This window comes from Chroicocephalus ridibundus, chromosome Z, assembly GCF_963924245.1.
Source record: "Chroicocephalus ridibundus chromosome Z, bChrRid1.1, whole genome shotgun sequence".
Classification (NCBI taxonomy): domain Eukaryota; kingdom Metazoa; phylum Chordata; class Aves; order Charadriiformes; family Laridae; genus Chroicocephalus; species Chroicocephalus ridibundus.
In genome coordinates this window covers 35,163,938-35,187,253 of record NC_086316.1, presented here as the reverse complement: position 1 = coordinate 35,187,253, position 23,316 = coordinate 35,163,938, and the positions used below count along the sequence as shown (strand labels likewise).

The window sequence follows — 23,316 nt, the reverse complement described above, 5'->3', positions numbered from 1 at the left end:
GTTATGATGGGCAGTTCTGTCCAACCCCTGCCATTGTCTTCTGTGACTCCAGGAGTGTGGCTGGAGCCCTTGCCAGTGAAGACTGAGGAAAAGAAGTCGTTGAGAACCTTGGCCTTCTCCATATCACTTGTCACCAGCTCCCCCGTTTCCTTTCTGAGGGGGCCCACACCCTCCCTAGTTTTCTTCTTACCATTAACGTACCTATAGAAATTTTTGCTGTTTCCCTTGATCTCCTTGGCTAGATTTAATTCTAACTGAGCTTTTAGCTTTTCTCACCAGGTCTCTTGCTGTTCAGACAGCTTCCTTATGTGCCCCCCATTCTAGCTGTCCTTTCTTCCACTCCTTATAAAGTTTCTTTTTGTGTGACAGTGTGTCCAGGAGCTCCTTGTTAATCCAGGCAGGTCTCCTAGCATTCTTTTCTGCCTTCCTCTTTGTCGGTATAGTTTGCTCCTGGACACAGAGAAGGTGATCCTTGAATACTGACCAGCTGTCCTGGGCCCCCCTTCCCTCTAGAGCTTTGTCCCACGGCACTTTGGCCAGCAGATCCCTGAAGCGATCAAAGTCTGTGTGCCTGAAGTCCAGGGTCGTAAACTTGGAATATATCCTTCTAGTTGCCCTGAGGATCTTAAATTCTTTGCTTTGTGGTCACTGCAGACAAGGTTATCCCTCTGCCTCACGTTGGTCACCAGCCCTTCCCTGTTGGTGAGAACGAGGTCCAGCATAGCACCTTTTCTTGTTGGTTCCTCTACCATTTGGAGGAGGAAGTTGTCATCTATGCATTCCAGGAACATCCTGGATTGCTGGTGCCTTGCTGTGTTGTCCCTCCAGCAGATGTCAGGGTGGCTGAAATCCCCCACGAGGACCAGGGCCTGTGAACACGAAGCCACTTCTATCTGCCTATGGAGGGCCTCATCTGCTTGGCTCTGCTGGTCAGGTGGCCTGAAGCAGACCCCTACTGTAACATCACCTTCCCCTGCCTTCCCTTTAATCTTAACCCATACACTCTCAATGAGCTCCTCGTCCTTCGCCATGTGGAGCTCCATCAATTCTAGCTGGTCACTGATGTAGAAGGCAACACGTCCTCCCCTCCTACCCTAAAGAGCTTGTATCTGTCTATCCCTACATTCCAGTCATGGGAATCATCCCACCAAGTTTCAGTAATGGCCACTATGTCATGGCTTTCCAGCAGCACAGTGGCCTTTAATTTGTCCTGTTTATTGCCCAAGCTGCGTGCATTTGCGTAGAGGCATTTCAGCTGGGCTGGCCGTATCACCCTCTTGCGCGAATCCCCCTTGATTCCCTTGGGGTGTCCCAGTGCGTCATCCCTGGCTTGCCTTAGGGCAACAAGTTGAGAGCCCTTACTGGGACTCCATCGCACTGCCCCTGATGTGCTGCCCCATGAAGAGCTTTTTTTTGATAGATGACAGTGGTAATGAAAGCGCTGTGGAATATAGCAAAAGAGAAGAATCAAAATGTTCAAAATTCATTTGCTTCCCCTTGCCTTATAGGCTTTACTAATGCTACCCTCATTTGCTTTCATGTTGGATTTCTACCTTCAGTAGAATTCTCTTGAAATGTGTTGTCAGGGAAAACAGACAAATTAATACCATCTGGCTAGCAAACATTTGAAAGAAATCACATTTTATTACCTGTAAGCAAAGAAGAATTGCTAAAACTTATTAAGATAAAACACTACACAATTTACTCACTATATAAAACTACTGTCTTTAGATAAGTTACTAAAAACTCTGCCAAGTCTGTAAACTGTGCTGGGACAGAAGTGTTGTTATTTTTAGCTGTTCTGAAGTTCGTTTGCTTTTCTACTTCCGTACTGCACAGGGCACATTCTGCAAAACCTGACAATTTGACAAGATGACAGAATTATACCTTTAGCTCACACTTGCAGAAGTTGCTCCACACTGCAGAATAAAGAAGTCTGAGCTGCTTTGCAGTAAGCTTACTGAAGATAACTTGATAGAACTAAAGTCAAATTATACATTTTCAACTGAAAATCTGCATAAAAGGACAGTATGCAGCATAAGATACATACTGGGTTAAAAATAAGACACAGCGTCCCAAAACATCACCACGTATAATCAAAAATTGACGAAAGTTTGATAATGAGACTGCCAATGTGGCAAAATAGTAAAATTGACAGAATAAACAGGAACACATTTTCCACTCCTTTTTTTTTTTTTATATCATAGTTTTCCATAGGAAGAGAATAAATTGGCTGAAAACAAAAAAAAATACTTGATGCAAGATGAGAAGCATCCAGTGAGTAGAGAGCAAAAAAGCCCTATGAGTTTGAAAATTCTGGGTTCAAATCCCATATCGCTCCACATAGCCTGGGAACCACTGGGTCAGGGCCTCGTCTTGTGAACTCCTTGGAAACAACAGCATTCCTTGCATCCTAACTATAATGCAGTTTTTCAGCAGCATAGAGAATAACCTCTACTAGCACATAACTTTGCACATAAAAACACATGCAGAGACAGTTTTTGGTCTGAAGACCATAATCCTGTACAAGCTTCTAAATCATCCAAATGACAATGTCTGCCAGTTTAATGACTATTTCTAAACCTACCCGTTTGGTAAAAAAGATAATTATTCCGTTATATACCACATAGGTTTTAGCCGAAAAGTTGACTTTAAATATTCTTTATTCAATATTTTCTCAGGAAGACCTCATTTATGCATATATACATACATTTGTTTATATTAACTTATATGATCTTTATTCAAAGGCAACTAATTGGGTTTGTTTATCCCTTGAGAGAGTATATCCTTTAAAAGATAGCTTTAAAATAAAGGTTTATGTATTTTTTTCTGTAACTTCATTTCAGGAACAATTTACAATACTGTTATAGAAACTCTGCAGCCAACCCAATGGCATGAACTAGCAGTTCACAATCCAAACTACCCGTCCAGCTTTGCGTACCATCGATTGCTTAAACTGCTCACTGAGCACACCCATAGTGAAAGACAAGTCACCTGCATGAAGGCTATAAACTATTTAAACAAAAAAAGATTTTATAATCACTTGTATTTCATAGAAGTTCAAGAAGCTCAACTCTTCTACAGGGCAAGAATTCACCTAGCTAAAAAAATGAACAATAATGAGCTGTCTAACAACATATGGCAGTACTGTAACATTTTGCAAAGAGATTTATGTAGGCTGACCATAAACCAACAAAAGTTAGACAAAGGCTGTAGAATAGGTTAACATGAGATCTCTTTGTGTCATTAGCTGCGAGGACCACAACTTAATATCTTTTATAGAGGCAGCATCTCAACAAGCCCTACTCCAAGACCTCCACTCCTCACTACAGTCTGAAGGCATTCACTGAGCGTGGATTCAGAAAAGTGAGAGCTGCAACAGGTATTGCCAAGATAATTTCTTTCAAACACACATAATCTTTCATAAGTCTCCCACACAAACAATGTTGGGAACTAACCACATTTAACTGATTAAATCAAAAGATTTAGAACACAGAACATGGCTGCAGGCATTCAAGGAAAAACTACGAAAACACACATCACCGTGTTGAAAGCATTTTTATTGCTGGGCGATTTCATTAGCTCGAGAACATTATGGTATTAACGCATATGAAATTCTTAAACATTAAAAATGCTTTCTAAAACCTATTTCTTCCCTCAGTTTAGGCAAAACCTTGAAGACATGTGTCCCATGGTGATCACATTCTACAGTTTTTGGAAATCAGTGGCAAAGAATGCTATGTGTCATGACTATTTAATAGCTGAAGAACTTTTGATGAGTGAACCGAAAAGGTGCGTATGAACCATGTGGCATCAAGACTTCAGTAGTAGTTTGTATGACTTTATGCAAGAGAACAATTGTACTGAAGATAAACTACTATTAAAAAAATACCCAAGAAACAAAGGTGTACAGAAAGCCCCCCAAAAAATGAGTTTTGTCTTAAGATATGTCTGGTGTCAAAGCACAACTTCAGGCAACGGCACTCAGCTCCTCAGCACTACAAGGTAACACAGAAGGAAGAAGGAAGAGTGCTATTGTCAATGCCTGCATCATGGTGTGAGAAACGCAAACCTGTTGACTCATATTCTTCCATTCCAGGATGGACGGCACCACAGATCAACACAGCAATAACCTGTTCCCCACCCAACCTCAGAGAATTACATCCCAGGTGTCACCTTCCTACAACAGCAAAAACTAAACAACCTTTGAAAAAAAACTGTAAGACTTTCTCTGGAAACATAAGGCTATAGAAGCTGTATTCTTAGGGAAATGTGCATATTGATTAAAAAAAAGCCTTTTCAACCAGACATTTGATAAAGAGAATGTAGTTGAGAAGTGTCTATGCATGTATTTCTTGATTTAAGCAAGCAGAGGAAAGTAGCGTTACTTCTCTGTGAGTTCAGGAAAAAAAAAAATTCAAAAATTACTAGAAAAACTGTACTTCCTCCTCAATAACCTACAAAAGTTATTCATGCTTCATGCACCAAAAATGACATCTCCCCTTTCTAGATATGTTCAAACCACCAATGAAACTTTGACAGCCCACATCATTCCTCTAATAGTGACTTGCACATCTATTTCACTAACAAGTTTTTTTCTTATTAGAGATTGTAGCTTTTATTGAAATAGTTTCATTCCATAGTAACACAGAGCAATTTTTTATGGTTCTACAGGCTTTCATGTCACTTCAAAAGCAGAGACGATCCAGAGCAAAAATTTTACTGCAAATGAAACAAGGTGGCCAAAGGACATGAAGGGCAAAGACACAGAAAGGGACAGAGGACAGAAGGAGTGTGAGTTCTGAGCAAGGAGACAATTTCATGGCAGGAAGTAAGTCACTATATTCAGTATGTGACATACATTTAATTGAACTTTAAATTGAAAAAACTTCCCACAAAGTAGGCTAAAGAGATCAGATGTAGGAATGAGCACTGTTCTCTCCCTGTATACAGACAGCAAGTGGAGTAAGATAGGAGAGGAGAAAAACTTGTGAGGATTGACTGAACTTAACCAAACCCTTTGGTAAAGATTCCTGCCACCACACAGTTTTGTGTTAGCTAAAAGCAAACCACAAAAAAGCCGCTGCAGCCTAAGACAAAATTAAGGGCTGCATCTCTCCTACAAGCCACAGGTTTCCCATTACAGCTATAAGGATATAAAAAGATAGGGATCTTGATCAAAGCAAAGAGAGAAGGTGGACTGATTCCACCTCAGCTCACACCATCTATCATGGGCAGTAACTTTAACACCTGTGTGGGCTATGGGCTCCCCAGAGGTTCCTCAAAGAGTTTTTTGGCTCTTACCATCACTTGAATGCCAAAAGGGTACCGAAAACAGATTTTTTTCATGCATAAAGATGTAGCAGCATGTTACATGGGTCACTGCAAGGAGACTCCAGAGGCAGTTTTTGGTCTATAACTTGCATTAATTTATTTACTTAGCAAAAGTTGAGTTCTGCAAAAGTTGACATGTCTCTTCCAAGAAAGATCCCAGAGCTTGCAGGAGCAGATTGCTTGTACACTGCAAAGACTGAGTTGTTTGTTTCGTGTGACTTGCAGGACTGGTGCCAATGTCAAGACACATGATTAAGGCATGATCTAAACTGCCTACAGAATATAGGTATACATGAGATTTAACACACATATATTTATTACTTATTACTGAAGGTGAAAGGCTCTGAAGAAGTATTAACACTGGAAATAATTCTTGCATTTATGCAAAATTGCTTTTCATGGGAACATATTTTCCAACCTATCCAAAAACCTCTTTTAAAAGTATGTATTTTATTGCAGATATTTCAAGGAAATTGCCTCAAGCTGTTCACATTAAGTACTGGCATGCTCTCCTAGCATTTATATATATATACACACACATACAAACCTACACATGCATTTGTACACATATGCACTTCTTCAAGCTTTAGTTCCTTAAACAATTAATTGGAGCCTTCCACTTCAATTCTTCATGAATTAAAGCATTCATAAACAGTACACAGAGGATTTCTATTTTTTCCAAAGTAGGTATGAAGTTATAGCATGAAAAGATCCATGCTACACGGTTGACATATTTCAACATCAACTCTCCCAGTAGACTCCTGTATTCATTCAGTATTTGTCCTGGCTACAGTGGCTGTAGAGCAAAACTGGAAAATACTGCATGTTTGTCTTCCACAGATGTTCAATTTTGGATTCAAGTAACTGACTTGAAAAAGAAAGTCCAGTGTTCATAGACAGTCCTTTGAGCTCCTTTGGAGGTTTCTGATAATTTACATGTTTATTTACAGTAATTTCACAATGAACAACATCAGAAGATAAAATGGCAAATCACAGACTATAAAGTTGAAAGACCAAAAGGCAACTTGCTTCCAAGATGTAGTGAATTGCTTTGAACAGAGTTGTCACGTTCAAGTATACATGCCAACAGCACAGTGTGGATGGTAATTTCAGAAGAGAGTCTGAAGGTAGGTTTATTCTTGGATTTAGTACAGTAAAAAGTAAGGCTAATAGATTTGGAAGAGGGAAGTGAGCACCAATTTACCATGGCCAGAACCGAGGAATGCCCAAAGCATAGTTCCAATACAGAATTTCTTCTTGAAGGTACAAACAACAATCAGTTTTTGCAAAGACGTAACTAACATGCGCTACAACTGTAAGCAAACCTTAAGCATCAAATGCCACAGAAGAAATATATACACTTAGATGACCCTCCTGGATACACTAATACTACATTTCCCAAAGTTACTACAGACAAATATTAAGAAAAAATACTTGTTACTGTTTGACAATGTTTCCTACTACAGTCAGCTACCCTCAGTTAGGCACAATTATTTCTCCCTACCACACGAAGAAAAATATCTTCATCCACAAAAATTTAGGGTAGAAGAAAAGAAGAATCCAAAATACTACCAGCTGCTTTCATTCATTCTAGCGGGACAGATTTATATCTAACAAATTATTTTAAAACAATAATTAAAAATGTCAATAGCACATAAAAAAATTGTTTCATTGGCTGAGATAAGCACTTTCCTAAAAGCTTTGTCATCAGCTAAATCTGTTCTAGTTATATTCTCTGACTTCTGGAACTGACACTCATGCACTTTGGAAAATTTTGCCCAAAACTGATAAAAAGTGACAGAAAAAGTCACTGTGTTTTATCATGATCAACAATAGGAAGCTGTGCAATTCTGGCAGGACAAGAGCTGGTCCTTAAGAGAGTCCCCTTTGATGATAAAACGTTATTATGATAATAGGTGTGCTACAGTCTGTCTGTAGATGAAAAGAAAAAGCTTTCAAGAAAAGTGGAAAGCCAAAAAGCTACATTAAATTGAAGATGGAAGCCAAAATACATGTATATACAGAAGGACACAGATATAACTATAAAGAGAAATGAAAAACAAGCTGAAAGCTAAGTTCTTAAGCTTTACATTAGAGAGACTGCAATAAAGACCTAGAAAAGGACCTTCACAAACAAAAAATTAAAAACAAAACAAAAGAAAACAAAACAAAAAACAAACCAACCAATCTGTCCAGTCAGTACCTCAGGTTTTATTCTTCAGTATTCTAACAGTACATTCCAGAAGAGACTTATTTTAGACTTTTTTTTTTCATTTTTAAATGTTCACAAGGGTTGGTTTACTAAAGCTAAAACTTTAACTAATGTGGAAAATATGTCTCAAAAGCACAAAATAAAAAATAAAAGAAAAGGTAGCCTTCCTTTTCCTAGGTTCATTTCAAGACTAAATCATACATAAAACTGCATTCAAGAAACCTGTGTCAGTTACCAGGCTGCTTATCCTCATCTAGAATTTCCTAAAATCATACCTCTAGTTTAAGGTGTTCTTTGTTTCCTAAAGTATACATATGTTTTAAAAGAATTCTATAAAGCAGACCAAAAATCCTTTCTTACTGTGACAACCGGGAAGCCAAAAACATTGCAGCCAGGAAGCAACTACACATTTACTTGCTGCCCAGTTCCAAATATGTTCTAAAGAGTAACCAACCTGTGAATCCATCTTGAACTTAAATCATTAGCCAGCACTGGTCAGATGTAATAAACTCCTCAAAGCATAGCAGTTCTTGCTCCCCTTTAAATTAATGTATGCATTCTTTGAATATTTAATGTTATATAAAGAAATCAAATAATTAAATAAATGCATATTTGAGCATGTATGTTACAGCAGCATATACAATGACTTTAATACATACCTTCTCACATAAGAACTGAAAATAGGTGGAAACCAGTTAGGTAATGAGACCCACAGAATAAATAAAGTCTAGTCTGAACACATAAAATTATCCAGCTACACATTATACCTATTTGTCTACTTGCAGAAAACTCCCAAGAAACATACAGAACTGGAAGAGTCGCCTGAAACCTTATTCTTCTAAAAAAAGAAACATACCTTATTTTTGATACCTAATGAAATACCAAGGTAGATATAAGTACACTTAATAAGCACATATTTCAAATAATTTCTGTAATTCTCCTTGTTTACAACTTCCAGATTCTCTCTTTGTGGGCATTTTCTATTTCAGTAGAAGTGTGTCTTTTGATCTCATCAAAAGATGTGAAGTTGGAAAGTGAAAGTCCGGAAAAAGTTACCTCTGGAAGATTTTCTAAGTCTGGACAAGAAGAGATACTAAGGATAGTTCAAAAAAAAGTAACAAAACCAATCAGCTCTGGGGGTTGGGAGGGAGCAAGAAGAAAAAACCTGTGGATTGTCAGTGTCTTTGAGAAGACTATACACACTTTGAGCAACTCTATACTATTTGAGTTACCTGTCAATCTGCAACAAACACTTTCTATTCAAAAAGGCTCAAGCAGGACAGTTTAACAAATCACTTCGTCAAAGTATGACTAATAACCATGATCAAATATGTACTCGTGAAAGGGAAATTTATTTCAGAACACCTGAATAATTCTCAGACTATCTGTAGAAACTAATGCTTCCCCTGTGGTTTGGTTTACTTGATTTTAAGGTAAAGTACAGAAAACTATTTCCAGGTAAAAAGTAAAAAACATAAGGGTTTTATTGTGCTTTCTTCCATGGATCCACTTAAAGTACTAAATCCATTGTTGACTCTAAAGCAGAGAAGTTCTTCATCTGTAAGTCTCTTTTTAAAAAACAAGCTTATTCCTTGTATAATGTGACAGCCACTGTCAAGAGTGATGATATGATGGGTTTAAATGAGATTAGTTTTACAACAGCTGTGCCACAATTGCATCGTCTCATGTCGAATACTATTTTTAAACACACTTCAGTAGCTAGCTAGCCTTCTGCACTAGACTTCCATGGAAACGCCACCTCCAATACACCAACTGCACAAAAGTCTTGAGACAGCACTTTCAAAAAATTGAGAGCAAACATGAGAAAAAAAGGTGAACATGTTTAGTTTAAATTTCTGTACAGGTTAAGAGATGGTTCAGGATAGCCATATGCAGAACTAAAGACACATTTTTAATCATGTAAGAATTTCTCCTGATGTTTTGCTTTTGCTTGTCTGTGAGATGCTTCAATAATTCAAAAAAGAGCTTGTTCTTAAAGAGGAAAACTTTTGAAATATTCGCTTTAAGAAAGTACAGACACTCAAAATAGACTAGGAAGCTGTTAGTTAGACCACATAGTCCTGCTCATAAATAGCTACTGCCATCTTAGAAGAAAACACAGTAAGAGGAATGTGTATTCACATTTTTTAACATCATGGACAGGAAAACACACATCCAGAGACCTCCAGCACCTTGGCATCTCAGCACCACGAGTCAGAATTACACAGCTGTCAAGCTCCAAAAAGACACTAGCAGTATTTCCTCTCAGGGTACAGCATGAAAGACAGGACACACAATCTGCAAACAAGCCGGACACCTATGAAAAGCCGACGCTCAACCAAGCTGAGAAAGAGCACCCTTAGCTCTTGGCTCCACAGCTAAGACGCCATCATAGACCGGACCACTGCTGTGGGCTTGTGTATGCTGGCACCTCCACAGTAGCTGTGGGAACGCCATCCGAATCCTTCACAATAAAGACCCCCAAAAAAGATATCTACAACTCTTGCAGTCCTGCTGAGACACATGGGGAAATGCTTAAGACCCTCGATAACATGCAAGTACCAGTGACGACTCTTTTTCTCACCATGAACTTCCTCAACTCCCAGCCAAGTTGATTTTGCAGGATCAAAAAGGGGCAAGAAGACAGGGAGTCCCCATGGTATTTGAACCCAAGGGATGCAGCACACTCAGGCAGTCCCCCCAAATTCCCCAGGTAAAAAAGCAAATGAATGACAGAAGGTTACTTACAAAGCCAGAGGAAGAGCAGGGAGTCTGCACAGCACAACAGGGGCAGGTGGCTCAGATGAGGACCAGACAGAGCCACACAGGGCAAGAGCAATGACAAAATTTTAGCACTGTGGTTACTGCAACAGGATATGCGTTTAATGATTTGCATTTTACTTGGTACTGTGTACACACAGAAACACTATACTATAATGGTATGGAAATATAACTCACTCTTCTAGCCAGGTAAGAATCACAATAAAGTAAAAAAGTTTGATAACTACCTTTTACATTACTGTAATCAGATAGCTATTAATAACAGATAGTTAAGAGAGTGCATACACAACCCTATATCAGTAATTGGCCATTTATGCAAACAGTTCTGAGGCCTCTGTGATCGTCTTGTTCCTCACCATATACCCTCAGAGCCCTCTGCTACAGTCTTAATTATCCACTTTTCCATACATTTCTATTTTAGGGTCACTGATAGCTCGCTTTATGCTTTTTTAAAATGATGGCTGCATTTACGTAACTACCTAATGAAGCTGCCCAAAACCAACAGCTTAAGTGGGGGTGAGAACTGCTGCTTCAAAACTGATGATTCCAGTACCTGAAAAAGCAAAATATCATCTTCTCATGATCAAAGGCAAATACACCTCTAATGCTTCTGTTTGGTGTAGTGTTCAACTCAAAGCTAAGTTGTGATCCACCAACATCTTCACCAAAGAGAGAGGCATAGCCTCCAATGAAAAATTAAAACACTTCAGAAAGAAAAACTGGCATCATAAAGGAAAAGATAAAGTATTTTTACAGGAAGCCAGAAGATGGCTTACAAAGGTTGCAGCATCTCAGGAGACAGTCACAATACCAGTGCACTGCAAAGGGAAACTTTTTGAGAGTGTAGTTTGATCCAAGTAGGCATTTTCCCAGGATATTTACTGTAATATTTACTGTAACTACTGGGAATCAACAACAAATAGGATATTATGATTGTCACAGAACTTTGTAAAAGGAAAAAACCAATGGAAAAACAGATACAATCTTTAATGTGGACCGCTTGTACAAAGTACAATATTTTCGTTCAATATCAATATACACACTATCGAAAGATCAAAAGTATATGGGGTGTTTTGTATAAATGTAGTTTTTAATTTTAAAATTAACATAGCAGGCGCTGGACTTGATGATATTTATAGGTCCCTTCTAACTTGAAATAGTCTATGATTCTATGATATTTTCTCACACAGAAAGGGAAAAAAAGGCTACAAAAAGAAAAGCCTTACAAATTTAGCATTAGAATAAATGTTGCAAATACACTGATGATTGGTCTTTAAATCTTTTTATGCTGCATTTGTAATTTTTAATTTTCTGAAGAAAAACCTGACAGTCAGTATTCAATGACAATGGTTGATTTCTGCTTGAATTGTTATAGCCATTTAATTCTTGAGTTGCATTTTATTTTGTCTTTTTGTGGAACAACACTATTTGATCTGTTATAAACTTAGGTTACAAATTACAAAATAGTATTCTGAAATCACAAACATAATTTTAAAAAAAAGGGGGAGAGGGGGGCATGCAATAAAGCAGTCAGCCCTTTTTTCCAAATGGCCCTCTGTAGTCAAGTCCCTCCTAAACAGCAAAGTGCAGAAAAATACATCATCTCTGTTTTTTAACTATGTTTTTGTTTCCAAAGAATAAAACAAGCATGAGTCACTAAAATCAAGCTAATCTCTTCATTCATTTAAAGAAAAACATTTCAAGGCTTCAAAATTAGTGGAAAAGAGAATGCTAGCTTAAAATACAGATTCTGAAAGCATAAAAGCAAAAAGGCTCTTTTTAATCTCTACTCTTACCGATTTGGGGAAGCAGAAGTTGCTAACTCCTAACAAAAAAAAAAAAAAAAAAAAGGTTTTTTGCAGTGACATTTTAGACAAATTTGTCAAGTTTATCACACCTTAATCATTACAGCCTCATCAAAACCAGAGCATAAATTAAGATACAGTTGACAAATATATCAGAACACTGGTGGATTTTCTGTAGGAAGGAAATGATCCATCCGAAATATAACGCTTCTAGCAGATACTTCCTCATGTGGCAAGGAAATGTACTAGATCTAGGCTGCAGTTCAACTGTTGCTTCCAGCCAATCTGAATGTCAGCTGCTGCCAAGAAGAGCAGTTTGACATCCTCCTGCCCCTTCATTCCTCGCTGAACATCACCACCTTTTTCTTCTGATGCTCATGCTCAGCAAAGCTTTGCCATGAGAACTGATTCAGATGAAGGAAACACTTTTGGTCAGGTTCAGGTTTCAAGTGTCTCATGCCCTTCCCTGCTTCAGCTCACCACAGGGCTGCACAAGTCCTGCATAACAGAACAGCAACCAAAAGGAGCAACCACGCTTCAGTGAAAGCCCGTATTTGTGTCGGCTTAGAGCAACTGACAAATTGCAGCCCGAGGGCGGGTTTTCGTCTCCTCCATTCTGCGCAAGTGCCCTAAAGACCCTGTTATTAGACTCACTCAGCAATCTGATGACTAATTCTCTATTTAGAGTGGAGGAGCTCCATCAGCAGAGACAGACTAATCACCTTAGCCATAAGTCATTTGGTATGTGGGAGACCCAGCCTTCGTCTCTGACTTCAAATCTGGCAGAACAAGAATTAAACTCTAGAAAGCCCCAAGAGTAAGAGTGGCTCATTGCAGGCTTGTACACCTCTTCTTTTCTTATTCATTAAGGAAAAAAAAAATAAAATAAAAAAAAAAATCTAAGTTGTAACCCTCTCCCTGCCAGTAAGCATAGTACACATATAAACCAGCACAGCTTACTAGCAGAATAAATGGTAGCAGAATAAAACCTGACAGGCAGCCAGTCTTACCTACACCAGTTGAGCCACACAGCAAAGATCAAGCATTTCAGGCTTTCTCTTGATCTCTTTGATTTCTTTCATCCTCACCAAAAAGAAACTTCCCGTTCCAGTTCTTAGAAAAGAAATCTAGTAAAAAATGATGCAACACTGATTCAACTCTTCTGGAGCTTTTCTGCTTCTATGAATTCTAATGGAATGGGTTTCAGTTTACATTAGTTTTCAGCAACACATACTAAATAAGTCATGCATCTTCCCAAAAGCAGTGAAGTTCATAAAAATCTTGCAGCGCAACAGGACTCAGTTTAATGCTTATATACAACAAGAGGACTTTGGAACAAAAGTGCAGCTGGCTATGCAGAAAGTCCTGGCCCCAATCTTAGGTTTTGCACACATGTATCTGAGGCAATAATTACCTTTCTAGCACACAAAGAGTGTTGCTGATCTAAGGCAGGGATGAAAAAGCACACAGCAAAAGTTCCAGTGTCCTAGTAAAAAAGCCACCTTTGTCACCGCCTGATTTACCAACCTGCAACACACGAGGTACTGTCCAGGTGCAGTATCAGACTGCTTGAAACAACCAGCTACACAGCACAAACTACACCACAGCATGAATGCAACTTCTCTCTCTCCACACACCCTCCTTCGCTCCTTCCCTTCCATACAGATTTAACGCTGGGATAGCATCCTAAGCAGCTTTGTCTTAATGATCTGCATCTTCTGGAGCATCTCCTGTACCAGCAACAGAGTCAAAGATTCTTCTAACAGATGGAAATACTGGTCAGAAATGAGTAGCTGCTATTGCAATGTCTAACTAATATTTTTCTTTTTCCATCCCTTATGAATTAGGCCTAGGGCCTTCAAGAGCAACTGACAGTCAAGACTGGCAATGCTCTATTCCAGATCCCATAAAGACACACATTTTTTCCAAAAAGTTTCTGCTTCCAGGCCCCAATCCTACCATGAAAAGCTGAGCTTCTGGGCAGTCATATAGCTCAGTTTCCAAAACTGAAGGAAGTTAAACATATTTTTTTGCTCTATCTTACTTAGGCTTAGTGTCCGGAGCCAAAATTTCCTGACATTAGTCATCAAAATAAATTATAACCATAGTGATAAGTTCTCTATTACCAGTCTTCTTCCCTTCCCCAGATTGCTTCCCAAGAAGATAAACCAGAAAAACAAAACCCCTTCCAAGATATAACTGTAAAGGCAGAATCGTAATTCTACTATCTGATACAGACCAGCAGGCATCACAGACCCATAAGGATTTGAAAATGACCTTGTACAGACACAACCTAAACACATCAGAGTGTAAGATTAAGCTGCCAATGTAGCGCTCGGTTTGGAAGTCTGAATAAGAACCACTAGTCCTACATTGATATCCATCTGCATTATAAATCCCTTCACTGCTCTACCAGTGCAACGGGTGTATTATTTTACATTTACAACATTTATTGAAATGGTCTCTAAAACCACATTTCTATTGGCAAGTAAAGGATAGGATTTCCACCTCTAAGATTTCTACCTAGTTAGTATTAACTAGACAAAATTTACTTTTGTTCACCTGTTTACATGCACTGTAGCCTACTAAACCCATTTTTAAAATGGCAGCCTTTTCCCAGGCCATTCAGAAAAACACTTATCCACAAAATTAATATTTTTCCTGTCTTTTTGTCATTAATAACACATCACCTCTTTCAGTGGCCCATTTAAAAGATTTTTCCCACTTAAGGAGGGAGTGCTACAAGGGCAGGCATATATTAATATTAAAGAACTGGTCAAAATAACTAAAATCTTACTCATCATATTACCTATCACCCTTTACCCTTTTAGGTGGTTGCACGCTTAGTCTGTTTTTATGTACAAAGATACTCTTGCCACTAACCACAATATCTCCAGAAAAATTGGCCTGAATTTTAGTTATGGTGTTGCAAACAAACTTTTTGTGTACTGCAACACATCTTTTTACTTTAGAAAAATGCTACTACAGAATTAAGTAATTTGCTCCTAAAATGACTGCAAAATAGGAAGGTTTGTTACACTGTGTGTGCCCTTAATACATTTTAACATTCTTTTACACTAAGAAAAACACTGTTAAAAGTGTATCATAGACACAGGCAATGTAACAAATTTCATTTCTGTACAAGAAAAAAAAAAAAAAGAAAAAAACAACCCCCCATTTCTGCTTTTGCCAGTAAGGAACTCCATTAAAATATGTCTGAGTAATTAAGAAAATACAGACAATGCTTCTTCAAATACCACAACATATTTTAAGAACCTGTGATGCAGAACAAAGAGATACACCGCACGCTTATCTGAAACAAGTTCCTAAAAAGATCCAACCTGAAAAGCATACATCAAATACTGCAGTATCCTGTCAAGAATTATATGTAAAAATCATCAAGGTAATACCTTAGCAACTTATTGCATAGCAATACTCGCAACATGGCTGCAGTAATTGTCACCGATGCAAACTGAAAGACACAAGTAGAAATAAACATGCTTGCAGCACCATGCTGTGAATGTTTTCCTCTCTTTCTTCCTTACAGTATGCAGTTTACATTCTGATGTATGCACTAAAACATAATTATGGTGCAAAGAGATTGTGGATACAGCTACTTAATTTGCAAAGTGTAAAACTCTGTGAACAAACAGCACACTGCAATTTACACTGTCACTTACCTCATATGACCACACACACTGTGTTCCTCCAAACCTTCGGACACACCTGCCCACCTCCACATCCTCATGAGTGGTGTACATTTCTCGAAGGCATTCACCTATATGTGGCACCATCCTCCTGAGAACCTCCCGGCTGAAGATCATTCCCGGTCCTCCCATGCAGAAATTCTCTCCAGGCTCCAGACCAAGTTTTCCGAGTTCTTCAATATTACCCAGACCAGTCTGTCCCAAATACAGAGGTTTACTGCTGTTCAGAGAGCGAAGAAACTCCTCCAATTTTTCACCTGCAAAGGAGAAAAGATTACTGTTATTTCTCTGCCTAGTCTGCCAGTCATCTCCTTTCCTGTACTTCTTTAACAGGCACCTGAGGCTGTCACAAGAAATCACTTCCAAAGCAGTACCCTATACCTAACTGAAAAACTCCTTGGGAGTTTACCTTTAACAGACTTCTTTTTTTTTAATTAATTAACATTACAATGACATTTTCATTCAGCCAAAACCCAGAACATGATCAAAACTTAATTTTACCAGCAAACCTTGTTATGTTCAACCAACACTGATGGAAAGTACTCCCTTACAGGTGCAAAACTCTCTCTAAAGCAGGACAATTTGCCTATGTAGTTCCAGGCTGCGGAGGAAGGAAAGGGGAAATGCCAGGTATTATTTTAATAGGATTAATTTTTGAGAAGATCAGAGCAAACCTAGATTAACCAAGATAATTATGTTTGATTACAGAGTAATTGCCAGAACAAGGTAAAACTCAGGCTCCTTCCAAAGTATTTCCAGTGCTACAATGTCTACACAGTTATCCTTCCCTTACCTATTTCTTTTAAGAAATTATGATTTCATGTTTACTTGAAATAAAGTTTCTGTATATGTTTAACTCAGATCCAATTAAGCACAGGTTCTTTACAAGTCCAAAGTGAGCCCGAAGAAAATGGTGATAACTTTTACTGCCATATATATGTCTGCAACCAAACATATATACTTATCTACACGTGTGCATGTGTGACTATTTCACAGACGAATGACAGCTGAGAAGCAGGCAGCCCATTAAACCACTCAAACAAAATCAAGTGACAAATCGGAAAGCATACAGTTACCTGAAAGTTGAGGTAACACGAAAGCTACCTCTTTTCAACACTGTAAGCAACCACGCTCACAACCGAGGCTTACACTTAACAACTTCAGCTTCTCTTTCTTTCCCAAAAGCAGGACACTGCACGAATAATAGCAGCAACAAGCACAGCCCAAAAGGAAGTGGGTTGCAGAGCATCGTTTTCTAATGGTGCCATCAAACTCGCCCGGAAAGGCGGACGGCGCTTTTCAGAGACACACGCCGCACACGAGAGCACCAGCTTTACAACTAGCCTGCAGAGGCTGCGTTTGCTCAGCCAAAGTGTCAGTGAGCCAGCGGAGAACTTTTCCTAGCGCTGAAACCATCGTTCCTGCGGAGTGCCGAGCCGAAGCCCCCGGGCTGAGCCGCAGCCGCGGCGGGGGCTGCTCGGACGGAGCGGGAGGCAGCCGGCAGCGCTCCCCGCCGCCTGCGCAGGGGCGAGGCGGGACTGACACACTTGGGCTGCGCAGCCGAGCGCCGGGGCCGCGGCACCGGGATCCCACGCCCACGCAGGGACCGCTCACCGCGGTCCAGCCGCCGCCTCAGCCCGCCAACGCGCCCCGGCGCCGCCGCGTCCCCAGGGGCCGCCCGGTCAGGCCCCGCGGGGGCACCTCGGGGTTCCCATCGGGACCTCGGTGCCGGGACGACGCCCCACTCCCCGCCCTCGGGGGCTGGGAGCAAACGCCGCCGGGGCGGGGGTGGGTCGTAGTACTCCTTGCGCTTTATCCGCGGGCGGCAACCGAGTCCCCCTCCCATCCCCCCGTGGGACCCCGCCGGGCCCCCAGGCCCTGCTCCCTTCCCTCCCGCCGGAGGGGCGCGCCCCGATCACCTTTAATGTAGACGTCGTCGTCCGCCCGCATGAACCACTCGTACTTGTCCAGGTAGTGGTCGTACATGTATTTGATCATCATGAAGGACTTCTTCTGCGGCGGGTAGGAGTCGTCCACGCCGGGCAGGGCGACGACGGGCAGCGGGGGCAGCCCGGGGGGAGCGGCGGAGCCCTGGCTGGAGAAGAACTCCACGCGGCCCGGCACCGAGGACGCCCACGTCCGCTGCGCGGCCACCGCCCGGCTGCCCAGGTACTTCTGGGCCGTCATTACCCCCACGTAGAGGAAGTTGCGGGGCTTGTCGCATCCCGGGCCCCCTCCCCAGTCCCCGCTCCCGTTGCGGCTGCCGCCGGGCCGGCCGTTCCGCTTCTCGCCACCTTCCTCCTCCTCCTCCGGCTCCCCTTCCCCGCCGGCGGCGGGGCTGGAAACCGTGCCCTCCGCCGCCGCCGGCAGCTCCCAGGGGCTGCTCCTGAAACTCGTGCCTCCCAGCGCCGCCGCTGCCTCCGGCGGCGCCTGCTGTCCGCCAGGCGCCGCCGCGCCCCCGGCCGCCCCCGGCCCGGCTGAGCGGCCGTAGTAGGAGCAGAGGCTGGCGCCGTGCCTCTTCTTCTCGCTCAGCTCGACCACTTTGGGGGCGATGAGCCAGGAGGCGGCGGTGAAGCCCAGCACCAGCCCCAGCACCACGCTCAGCCAGGGTCTCCGGGACCGCGCTGCCATGGCGCGGGCGGGGCGGCTCCCGGAGCGCCGCTACCGCCACCGGCGTCCCCCCGCCGCCTGCCGATGGAGGCGACCCCCGTCCCGCAGCGGCCCCGGGCAAGGCGACTCCCGCCGCGGCTCCCCGCCCCGCCGCGGCGGCCCGGGCGGCTGCGCTGCACCCGAGTCAAACTTCTCCGGGCGGGAGGGCGGCGGCGAGGACGGCGGAGCACTAGCGGCGGCCCCTCCGCTCTGCTGGCACCTTGTCGCCGCGGCGGCTGGTCCCTCCCCGCCCCTCCCCTCCCACCGCTCAGACTCCTCCACGCGGCGGCGGCGGCGTCCCCCACTACGCGCTCGCCGCCCAGCCGGCTTCCTCCGCGGCTTCCGAGCGCCTCACCCCGGTGGGCGCCGCCGGTGCCCGAGCCGCGCCGGGCAAGTGGCGGCCGCCGCCGCCGCTCCGGAAGGAAACGATTTTTTTAGATGCCGCTTGCGGCTCCCCCGCGCCGCGGTCTCGCCACCCAGGCCGGCCCCGCCGCCCTCCGGCCCCCCGCTCCACCCGCCGGGACCGGAATCGCCCGGCCACGCCGCTTGGTCCCGGCCGCGCGTCGGCGCGCCCCGCTCCTGCCGCCGCGTCGGGGGAGGCCAGGGTCTCATCTGCGGCCGCAGCTTCCCATCGCCCGGGGCCAGCCACGGGATGCAGGGTAGAACAGTCCTGCCCTGGTTTCTTATCCAAAGGGTTGTCATGGAGAGGCAGGTCAGGGGTATAGTTTCAGGAGGAGGGAAGCCGTCTCCTCTGCCCCTGCTGTACCCTCTGCTCCCCCGCCCCAAACAGTTAACAACTTTCCAGCCAAGAACTGTAGCCCTCCCTGACCATGTATTTTCCTGCAGCGTGGATTCACACAGCCCCGAGTATATTATTAGTAGTAGTATCACGAGCTCAAAGATGCTGGGGCATTGCCTCCTCATCCTCCCGATCTCAGAGTGACTTCACTGTCCACACCCCAGAATGACTGACAACAGGCATCGAATGTCCAGGCCACTGTGCCTGAAGAGACAGCTTTAATTCTGGAATTTAAGGCTTCCCTCATATCCCCCATATATATATAGAGAGAGAGGGGGAGAGAGAGAGATGCATCCCTAATTTCATTGTCCAAAATGCTCATCTCCAGCAAAAGCCATAAATTGTTCCTCACTTCCATTTGTTATTTCACTGAAATACATACCAGTTACTGAAGCTCCAGTAGCATATGTTTACTTGTTTGACAGCAAAACCACCCATTTTTGTAGTTAATTCTATGGGATTGTCTGTCACTTCACATGACTTTATCAATTGTCAGGCGCACGGACAAGGAGTATGGAAGCTGGTATTGCGTGTTGCTGGCAAAAGTGATGGAACAGTCGTGAGAGAAAAATTTCAAGCCTTTTTCTGAAGAGACAGAAATTACTTCACTCACCTAACGAAGAAAAAAGCCTGCTCTGCATGGTCTCTAGCTATGAAGAGGTCACTTATTGAAGTAATGTTTGGTTTTTCCTTGTGCCTCTGCCGTATGCAGTGAGCAGGCTGTGTTCTCTTTGTGGTTTTGAGATGTGTGAGCATCAGGCTCAGGAAACATACCCTCAAGCATCCCCAGGGCTGAGCATCCTTTCCAAAGCAACCCATCATTCATTTCCTCTGTGTGTACACACAGGCTGGAGCAGAGCATTTATATTGCCAAGCAGCAAGGCACTAGGTAGCAGGCACATATGGGTATTCACTTGCTGTCACTAGTAAAAACAGCTCAAGCAACATGTCTGGGCGCATAAATACCATCTAAGATGTCCTGTGAGCAACAGGGTGGAAGATCTGTGTCTGTCTTCACTGAGCTACTAACAGGCAACAAGCTAAGGGGGAAAGCTGTCCTTCATAAATCTCTTACCATGGCATTAGGGATTATTAGTATTATGAGAGGCTCAGCTTTCAGTATGAGCCTTCCACTTAAAAATACTAGCTCCCACACCCTTCCCTCCAGCTCCCCACAGATAATCAGGGGTTGCTGGGTCCCAGCAAGTCACGTGCAGTATGACCTCCAGTAGTAAGGGCTCCTTTATGCCCACACAGCCTGATCATCACAGTGTCCCAAATTTTCAGACAATTTACTGCTATGGGGTTGCAGAGGTACAATGCATGATGCTAAGCTACTGCGATTGCTTTTGCATACACCGGAATGACTGCAGTCAGTGTCAGCTAGGCTGACTCCTCAGGTCTGACAGCGGCTTATTTTTGTCAAAAAAAGAGCAGGTGGAGCTGTGAGAGGTGACCATAAAGCCTTTTACACACTGAGATGAAAATGGACCTTAAGGTATAGTGTGTTATCAAGCTAGTTTATAAAGGAATTGAGTATATAAGGATATTTGGAGCAGAAATATTGCAGGTGTGTACCTGCACTTATATTTTTAGTTCAATGCTATACCAGTATTTCCATATACCGTGGGGAAATCTGTTGAAGGTTTGTGGGTATTTATGGACAGACCAAGACGCACACTGAACTGCTTCTCTAGGAGCAACGGTGGCACCTAGTGGTTAATAGTAACAGTCCTCTATCTGTATTTGGTAAAGGAGTGAAACCCAGAATGCCTTTCCAGTTAAAATAAGTACTTGATATAATAACTTGTTAACCTGGATATCCTGAGTTCATGTCTACATAGCTTTTTACATGTTATAACGCATTTGATAATAATATTACAGCAATGTCACACTGAATGTGTTTGGAGGGAATGGGAGAGGACAGGGCCAGGCAACAGCTTCAAACACTTGAAAGATAATTTTGTAACAAAAATTGGATTGGAAATTAGAAAATCTGCCTTCTGTCTACTTTACCGTGTGTTTCTAATTATATTAGAATCTCTGAGGATATTAAATTAGAGTCTCTGGGGAGACTCTTAACATTTTGGAGTTTCCTCTGGTTAAACAGGTGGAAAATGCAATCTCCTATTTCACCCCTGTAGTTTTACAGCCTCTGATCAACACATGGCCTTTGACAAAGGAACAGCAGAAACATAGGGGTACCCTTGTCCTTGGTAATACTTTAGAATGAAAATAATATTTTTTGAGCTCTAGGAGAAGCGGCCAGTCTTTCTTACACAATGATCCCAGCAGAAGCCGGCGTTCAAATGGCTGGATATCAACTTCACACTCTCACTTTACTTTTTTGAAAGTCATTCGGGCCACACAGAACCCAGCCATTTTGTCTTCAACAGTCACAAAGCCCCGGACTGAAGGGGTGGTCAACATGTCTGCAGTGTCAGAGAGGAATAGAAATGTTTTGTCCCAAACTTTTTATCCTATACTTTAGTAGTAGTCCTACTGCTTTTTCTTCTCGGGTGTAAGTCCCAGATTGTTAGGAATTACTAGCAGGCTTCAAATTCAACACTGGACAGAAAATAAAGGAAGATAAATCTCAAGTGCATTCTTGGATGTTTTCACTTAACTGGCTTGCCAAGATGTCTGAATATGGTGCTGACACTTGAGCTGCAGTTTACAGATCATACTTACTGTGTAAAGGGCATCTAAAAGAAGATAGCCCTAACACCATTCACTATCTCTTCACAGCAGCTGTACATGAAAAGCACTGACCAAGCTAGATGCACTTTAAGTGAGGCTGAGGGAAAGCTGTGAAACTGTGGTTTTGGCCACAGTCTTTTATCCTGCTGGTCCCATGTCCTGTGTCAGTCATCTCAAGAAATGACACTCTAACAGTATAGGTTTATCAGCTGAGACACAGCGAGCCCCAGAGCAGATTAGAGCTGAACAGGGAAGAGAAAACACCTGATTTTATTCCACCATCAGAGAGGAGCCCACTGAACTGAATTCTGGTGCAGCTGTATTTCCCTCAACCCCATATATCCTACAGAAACAAATAGCTCTGTTAGAACACCAGGATTTCTGTTCTGCATTAGTACCCAGTTGCTAAAGCATGCAACATGCCAGCTGTAAAAGAAGATGGAAGCGCAACTGGGAGGAGAAATTAATTGCTCCAGTTGTATTAGAGCTATTACTTCAGACAGAACTCCTGACCCTTAACTGTGCCCAGTTTTGCTCTAAAAAGAGCTTTATGAAACAGTAAGATTAAATATATACACATATATAGGCACACATATCAAAAAATGAGTAACTTTTATGGTAATTGTTGATAAAGCAGCTTAGTGCTATTCCAGCTAAGAGGCGGTTTACTTGGGATTGCCAGTACGATGAGTGTCTCAGCTTTCCATATGAGTTTTGTTTGTATGTGTGTTGGTATGGAAGTCATACAATATATGGTTCCCCCAGGGCAGACCAAATCAGCTTTAACATATAATTAGGTTCTTTGTTTAGATTTTGAGGTATTAAGGACAAGTTTAGAGAATTTCAGAGATGGAAAACAATTTCAGATATCTATTTTTTGTTCTCTTCAAGAGGAACTTGATAATGTATTGTATGAATTCAAAAAGCAGCCCTAGGGATGGCTTCAATTTATGTCGTAGCAGCCACTATAATCAACTCAAGCTCTGTTAGGAAGTTAAGAAAGAGTGATGGAGATGAATGCCATTTTCAAAACAAAACAAAAAAACAGTGACAAATGTATCTGCTTGATGCAAGAAAGGAGGAACTCAAGACTGACATACTCATTATTAAAAGGACTGAAGCTATTAGTATCACTTAATGAGACAGGTCTCAAAATTTTGCAGTAGGGTTTCAGTCTTTGAAGCCAAAACAAAACTTTTTTCACTACTTTTTCACTTTCATTCTTTAAAATATCACCAGGAAGCACTGAATCCCTTCTAGGTGTGTGAAGTTACAAAAAATTTATAACATTTGGCTCTAAGTGATAGACCATGATGTTCCCACCCCACA

At 42.3% G+C, this 23,316-nt stretch overlaps 1 protein-coding gene across 1 annotated transcript in view; it reads right to left on the bottom strand.

Moving 5' to 3' along the window:
- Window positions 1-18,719, bottom strand: part of CHSY3 (chondroitin sulfate synthase 3) — a 167,848-nt gene extending 149,129 nt beyond the window's left edge. Inside the window, exons 1-2 of the mRNA XM_063321147.1 lie at window positions 17,759-18,719; window positions 15,813-16,096 (exon numbers count right to left, since the gene is read on the bottom strand). Coding sequence (XP_063177217.1) covers window positions 15,813-16,096; window positions 17,759-18,470 — 996 coding nt within the window. The 5' untranslated portion in view covers window positions 18,471-18,719. The remainder of the gene's footprint in view (window positions 1-15,812; window positions 16,097-17,758) is intronic.
- Between the last annotated feature and the right edge of the window lie 4,597 nt (window positions 18,720-23,316).